The sequence below is a fragment of the Electrona antarctica genome, assembly GCF_951216825.1.
Source record: "Electrona antarctica genome assembly, chromosome: 22".
Lineage (NCBI taxonomy): Eukaryota > Metazoa > Chordata > Actinopteri > Myctophiformes > Myctophidae > Electrona > Electrona antarctica.
Genome location: NC_136805.1, coordinates 16,405,089 through 16,412,588, shown reverse-complemented (window position 1 = coordinate 16,412,588; position 7,500 = coordinate 16,405,089). Strand labels below are relative to the sequence as shown.

Genomic DNA, 7,500 nt, shown 5'->3' with positions numbered 1-7,500 from the left:
TTTTCCCCGATTGGGATAGAATAAAAAGCATATAAAGCATTACACACACACACACACACACACACACACACACACACACACACACACACACACACACACACACACACACACACAGGTGCTTTATACAGCACCTCTTGCATGAAGGACAGGGAGAGAACGCGGCCCCCCTGTATGTTGTGCGTGTTCTCCAGACAGACGAGCCGCGAGCGGGGGTAGTGGGGGTCCGGGTAACCGTGGCGAATCTTGGTCTCCAGCTGGGCCAGGTCAAAGGTCCCGTCAGGGAGGTTGGTCACCGTGGTGGCGTGCACCCCGGCCAGCTGTGGTGAAAAAAGGACCCACATTTTTTACGACCTGAGGACGATTCTACAAATGCCTCCTAAATCTTGACAGTTTTCTGAAAACCCCCATGTTTCTATGTCAGTCGTTCTCAAACATTTTTATGTCAAGGACCCCCAACAATATATGTAATTGCCCGTCGAGCCCCATCTGAAAAAATGTTGTTCCAATTTGTCTAAATTTGGGAAATATTTAGTGGTTCTATTCCATCTATTCTAGTATCTAAATGTTAGGCCTATCCAGCGGCCAGCCTGACTGAGGCAGCTTGTAAATACACTATTTGTGCTAGCTTTGATTGTTTTTTTTACTTTGACCTTTTTTTTTACAAAGTTGAAAAAGGTCTACTAAAGTGATTTCATGGCAACCTGGTCACAATATACCTACCTGTCCCCACTGGAGGGAGGTCACAATATACCAACCTGTCCCCACTGGAGGAAGGTCACAATATACCAACCTGTCCCCACTGGAGGAAGCTCACAATATACCAACCTGTCCCCACTGGAGGAAGGTCACAATATACCAACCTGTCCCCACTGGAGGAAGGTCACACTATACCAACCTGTCCCCACTGGAGGAAGGTCACAATATACCAACCTGTCCCCACTGGAGGAAGGTCACAATATACCAACCTGTCCCCACTGGAGGAAGGTCACAATATACCAACCTGTCCCCACTGGAGGGAGGTCACAATATACCAACCTGTCCCCACTGGAGGAAGGTCACAATATACCAACCTGTCCCCACTGGAGGAAGGTCACAATATACCAACCTGTCCCCACTGGAGGGAGGTCACAATATACCACAACCTGTCCCCACTGGAGGAAGGTCACAATATACCAACCTGTCCCCACTGGAGGGAGGTCACAATATACCAACCTGTCCCCACTGGAGGAAGGTCACAATATACCAACCTGTCCCCACTGGAGGAAGGTCACAATATACCAACCTGTCCCCACTGGAGGAAGGTCACAATATACCAACCTGTCCCCACTGGAGGAAGGTCACAATATACCAACCTGTCCCCACTGGAGGAAGGTCACAATATACCAACCTGTCCCCACTGGAGGAAGGTCACAATATACCAACCTGTCCCCACTGGAGGAAGGTCACAATATACCACAACCTGTCCCCACTGGAGGAAGGTCACAATATACCAACCTGTCCCCACTGGAGGAAGGTCACAATATACCAACCTGTCCCCACTGGAGGGAGGTCACAATATACCACAACCTGTCCCCACTGGAGGAAGGTCACAATATACCAACCTGTCCCCACTGGAGGGAGGTCACAATATACCAACCTGTCCCCACTGGAGGAAGGTCACAATATACCAACCTGTCCCCACTGGAGGGAGGTCACAATATACCAACCTGTCCCCACTGGAGGGAGGTCACAATATACCAACCTGTCCCCACTGGAGGAAGGTCACAATATACCAACCTGTCCCCACTGGAGGGAGGTCACAATATACCAACCTGTCCCCACTGGAGGAAGCGGTACTGTGGATTGTCCTCACCTGAGCACTTCCTCCCTGTTCATAGATGTGCAGATGTGACAGATCACCTACTATCATCTCATCTCCTCTCTCCCTGCAGTGCACCATCACTGAACAGCATGCGCTCGCGCACACACACACACACACACACACACACACACACACACACTGTTAAACACTGGATTTGTGTTCCTATTTATCTGCTAAGATTTTGATCTCAACTGGGGATTTTGATTGGAAATACTTTGTGTGTGTGTGTGTGTGTGTGTGTGTGTGTGTGTGTGTGTGTGTGTGTGTGTGTGTGTGTTGTAGCTGACCTGCAATGAGATTACTCATAGTTCCAGTGGGGACATACAGCGCAGCTTCCATCCCAAACATATCCGCTGCCATCCTCTGTAAGTCTGCACGCACGCACGCACACGCACGCGCACGCGCACACACACACACACACACACACACACACACACACACACACACACACACACACACACACACACACACACACACACACACACACACACACACACACACACACACACACACACACACACACACACACACACACACACACACAGGATCCAAATATTGTACTTTTATACATTTTTAAATCCGGACTTTTGAGTATTTCTACATTGCAGTATTGATACATTTACCAAAGTAAAACATGTGATTACTTCTTCCACCACTGCTTAGTACTCTCCGACATAATCAAAAAATGGCAAAGCACACAGTTTGGCAGATTCTAACAGCAAAACAAAGGAGACCTAGGAGAATGACAGCTCCCAGACCCCATGGCCCCTCCCACCATACAGACCAAATAATTAGGGTGATTTATAATACCGTCACTTCTGTTGACCAACAACAAACTGGCACAAAAATACATCATGTACATTTATTTTAGACTTGTAGATCTTTTAAGTTTTTACTTTGCTTTCAGTGTACAGTGTGTCCATCTTTGACACAAACCACAGACAAGGAGATGGTTTGGCCTAATTTGGCCCCAATCAGGGCAGGTTGCAGCCAGGTGAGTTTCATCGTGGCAAACCTATATTAAGACTGGAAGGCCATTTTGATTGTTTAAGGACCCAGAACAGAGCTACGGTGAGAGAGATTATTGTGATTTGCTTGTTAGTGTTTTCTTGAATAAAGAACCTAAAGTTTGTAGCTTGCCGTTTTCCGTGTGTCCATACACCACCCAGCAAGTGTCCATGCTTTTCTGTTTGGATGAATGGGCTGTCTATGGGAAGTTGCACCTAGGTAGCACCTTGCTGGCAAGATGGCAGCCGTGTGCATATCAGGTTTAGATGGTTCTTTATTGTTACATATTGTGCACAGGTACATGATAAGGCTAAAACTTGTTTTTTTTGTTCTATGTTATATATGTTGTGAGCTTGTAGATCTGCTATTATTGGCTAAAGTTTCCCCCAGAATATGGATGCTGGGGTTCAATAGTCTGGAAACCTGACAAATCTGTCACAGCAGATGGAAAAATAGCCCTGGGCAGATTGGTCTGGCACTCATCGGTTTGAATTACATTTTGGTCACCCCAGTGACCCCAGAGTTGTGGCGCGTGGCGTGGGTGACCAATCGGAGCCCACAATTTAAAGTGGGACTTTTTTTTGCTGTCACTTTTTAATGTTTGTAACCGCCCTTTGGAAATAGATCTTCCACACCAAAGTTCCAGACTAATATCTATGCAGTGCTGGACTGGAACACAAACCCCTCTCTCTGGTTGGATGATATTTCTAACCAACCTGAAAATGTATGTTCTGTTATTAAACGAACACTAGAGAGCTTTAACTGTATCACAGTTCAACATAAACTTTAAAATAGAAATGTAAGAAAACACTAATATTACCAATGTACAGTAATAGTTTTGAGAATAAGGACTTTTCTCGGCCACACCTTTCTCCCATTATATTGTGTTTAGTTTCCAAGATGGCCTATTGGTCTATTAAACTTTGAGACCTGCTAATTCTTTTTACTGTATCTTAAAGCTTATACGAGATGTCAGGACAAGGGAAAGGAGGAAAAGGCCTTGGGAAAGGAGGCGCTAAGCGTCACCGCAAAGTGCCTCGTGACGGTAACATCCTGATCCAGAGAACCACAAAGGATGCCATCCGTCACCTGGCTCGCCGTGGCGGCGTGAAGCGTATCGCCGGCCTGATCTACGACCAGGAGACCAAAGAGGAGGCGACGACCCTCGGTCTCAAGGCTTTCATGGAAAGGGTGATCCTTGATGCCGAAACCTCCGCTATGCACGCCAACAGAGAGACCGTAACCTGCATGGATCTCGACTATGCCCTGGAGAGAGAACAAGAAGATCTCTATGGCCAGAATGCCCCGCAAAGACGAAATTCCTAATTTGGCCCCTGTAAAAATCCAATTTCTTTTTGATTACTACTCGTGTTTCTGATAAATTGAAAATGGAGGACCTGATGTAAACAAGTCTAATGCTTTTCATGGTTTCATCCTCACGTGAGCAGTTTTTGTATTGACTTTCATTTGAAATGTAGCCATTCCATCGATTCTACATACTGTGAAATAAAAAAATCAATTCATGTCATTCATGTTTTTGCACATTATTGTTGGTCACTGGTCCCGGACAGGAACAAACTGCAGGTTGAAAAGGCTCCATTACTCTGTAGAATCTGCACCTGGCTTGCTGATAACAAACTATCTTTACACCTGGGGAAAAACTGAATCCATTCTATTTGGATCAAATGGTAATCTCAGCAAGGCAGCTTCTTGGTTAGTGGCTAATAGTGGGTGACAATATTATCACACGAAAAGATGAAATGTCCTGTTTTTGGTTATATAGGCTAGTAGCCTAGTGTATATTTGTATGTCTCTAAATGTTATGATGAATTGAACATGGTGGACCCCATTGTAAACAAGTGTAATGCTTTATGGTGTCGTCCACAGTTAACAGTCTTTTATTGGGTTGTGCTTGAAATGTACTGTAATTCTCAAACTGTTAATTATTCAATTAAGTCTAAATGTTATGATACAATGGAAACGGGCCATAGTGCTTTTTTTTTTTTTTTGCAAACTGATAGTCCACTTCTTGCCCGCGAGGCGCGAGCCCCCTGGTAATAAATTGTACTTGAGTAAATGTACTTAGTTACTTTTTACACCACTGGTTGTAAACAACATGACAAGCTATTAAACTAACGGACACACCGTTCACTGTCGGGTCCTCCCCGAACACGTCGTCTCCCACCTCGGCCGTGGCCATGGCGCGGCGCATGGCCTCTCCGGGTTTGGTCACCGTGTCGCTGCGGAGGTCCACGGTCCGGACACGGGACTGGTCGGTGTCGCCGGCGGTGGCTCTGCCGGTGTCATAGTAGAAGCGCACGACAGAGCGCACAGCAGCAGGTCGCACATGGCGGCTTTGTTTTGACACGGCGCGGTGGTGTCTGGCGCACTGGAACGCAGCCCTGGCAGGAACCGTGAGTGTTTTCAAGGACATGATGCTTTCCGAAACCCAATCATATATTTATTCAGAGAGATTGTTGTTTTTCGTTGTGTGTGGACTTTGGATGTTTCTTTGCCATCGACAATCATTAACCCGGTCTGACCGTCCCTGCCTGGCTGCAAGGCCAGTGTAATACATGGTCGATTTGACAATCGGAAAGGTGCACAAGACGGTGTCGACCGCAAGGTGTCGCCAGTAGTGCGAGTTGCAGCATAGCATAATTCATATTCACAAGCACAGTGGTTCTCCACCTGGGGGGGTGGGGGGCATTCCATGAAAAGTAGAAAATCAACAAACTATATTATGACAATCAAACATTGGCCAAATTGTCAAATATTATCAGAAAGAGGCAAATATTTTGAAAATAGCTGATCTACAATGCGTGAGCTTGTAGATCGGCTATTATTTCACAATATTTCTGTGGAAGCAACTCAAGCGAGTCAAACTAAATGTAATGCCTCAACTCCTATACAATTCCGTGTGCTTTTCAGGGTGTGGGGGGTTCCCAGTTCAAATATTATTTTGGGGGTCTCTCGGCCTGAAAAGGTTGATACCGGTAACCACTGTGCACCCTCAGTTTGGTATACAATAGATGCACGGACCCCCATTACTCTCTGAGAGTGTACAAATGGAACCAAATGGATCCTTATGTGGGTCAATTTGCTTCCATGTGTACACTCTCAGAGGTACAGAACTGCTAGGGTCCATTTGGTCTATCAATCATTTTTAGCTTAGGACCCTCTGAAACCCCACCAAGGACCCATGGAGGTCCCCGCACTGCTATAACAGGCGTGGTCCTTTTGTTTTTTTAACCACTTAATTTAAATCCTGTATACTTATCGGAACCATATGCCAGTAGGGCTCTATATGACCTAATAGTCTACTTGATCCACTCCTTTTTTCCCTCTACACCAAACTATCTTTGTCGAAAATAGCCCGTTCAAGCTCTGAGCTATTTTCTCACCCCCAGAATAGTGTGTGTGTGTGTGTGTGTGTGTGTGTGTGTGTGTGTGTGTGTGTGTGTGTGTGTGTGTGTGTGTGTGTGTGTGTGTGTGTGTGTGTGTGTGTGTGTGTGCGCGCTGTCTATTTTGGTGTGAGTGTGTAGGCTATACTGTATGCAGTGGTGGAAAGTAATGAAGTACAGTACTGTACTTAAGTAACATGTTGAGGTACTTTTACTTTACTGGAGTATTTTCAAAAGTGTTTTATACATTTTAAAACTTGAACCAGGACATTTTGCGCAATGAGTAGGCTATACTTTTACTTTCGGTAGGCTACTTTAAGTACATTTTTGATTCTGGACTTTTACTTGTAACAGAGTATTTCTATATTGCAGTATTGACCCTTTTACTTAAGTAAAAATTGTGAGTACTTTTTCCACCACTGACTGTATGTTTACTCTTTAGTTGTTGTGACGAACGGCCCTCATCATCCTCAGCACTCCCCCAGCTGGATTCCATGGCGGTGGAAGCAGGTCGCTCTAACCCTCCGACCGCTACACTAAATGTGACATCAACCTACCAGAGACATGAGGAATGAGGCGACAGGTGACAGTGACGCACGCACGCACGCACGCACGCACGCACGCACGTGTTCTCAAACACTCAAATTAAGAGATACATATTTGGCCACGGACCCGCCTCATCTGAAAAGGTTTTGTACCCCATGATCAAGATTTGTGTTATTAAAATATTTAAAAAATATATTCCAAATGTTTCAAAAAAGTCCATGATTTTGGGGGGCAGTTCTACAGCCTCACAGCACGTTGCGTCACAACACGCTGTGAGCTTGTGGATCTGCTATTTTCTAACAGCCGATAGGTCTAAAGTGGTTAAGCTTTAGACCTATATCAAAGATATCAAAGTGACACACAGGGTTTAGCTTATACAGTATAGTGGTCTGGCTCAAGCCATTACAATAAATTACTACATGCATATGAATGAACGGAAACACATATTTAACTTTCAACCCTCAATAACATGGTTTTCTATTATCCTCATCCTCAAGTATTACATGTCTTGCTATGTCTTATTGTCTTCTACAAATCAGATGCAATGATGTTTCACACACTTTTGCTATAGAGTTTAATTCTCACATGTGTGTGAAAGTGCAAATTCCCAGGTACATGTGCCAAAGTGGCCATTATACCAATAACATAAATTAATGTAGTGATTAAACTGTAGTGATGCTG

At 45.0% G+C, this 7,500-nt stretch overlaps 1 protein-coding gene and 2 long non-coding RNA genes across 4 annotated transcripts in view; 1 reads left to right on the top strand and 2 right to left on the bottom strand.

The window, feature by feature from the left end:
* tha1 (threonine aldolase 1) overlaps positions 1-5,377 on the bottom strand; it is an 8,271-nt gene extending 2,894 nt beyond the window's left edge. The window contains exons 1-4 of one of the 2 annotated variants that reach the window (XM_079493576.1): positions 5,015-5,377; positions 2,149-2,232; positions 1,853-1,941; positions 132-317 (exon numbers count right to left, since the gene is read on the bottom strand). In XM_079493576.1, coding sequence (XP_079349702.1) covers positions 132-317; positions 1,853-1,941; positions 2,149-2,232; positions 5,015-5,303 — 648 coding nt within the window. In that variant the 5' untranslated portion in view covers positions 5,304-5,377. Of the gene's footprint in view, positions 1-131; positions 318-1,852; positions 1,942-2,148; positions 2,233-2,374; positions 2,462-5,014 lie in introns of those variants that run through there. The other variant, XM_079493577.1, reaches the window with a different exon arrangement.
* LOC306915655 lies at positions 2,821-4,196 on the top strand. Its single transcript, XR_013788861.1, has 2 exons — positions 2,821-2,932; positions 3,829-4,196. It is a non-coding gene; the product is annotated as an uncharacterized lncRNA (long non-coding RNA).
* Positions 4,165-4,916, bottom strand: LOC306915656. The gene is made up of 2 exons (XR_013788862.1): positions 4,331-4,916; positions 4,165-4,234 (listed from the first exon to the last, which is right to left on the bottom strand). It is a non-coding gene; the product is annotated as an uncharacterized lncRNA (long non-coding RNA).
* Positions 5,378-7,500: the final 2,123 nt, after the last annotated feature.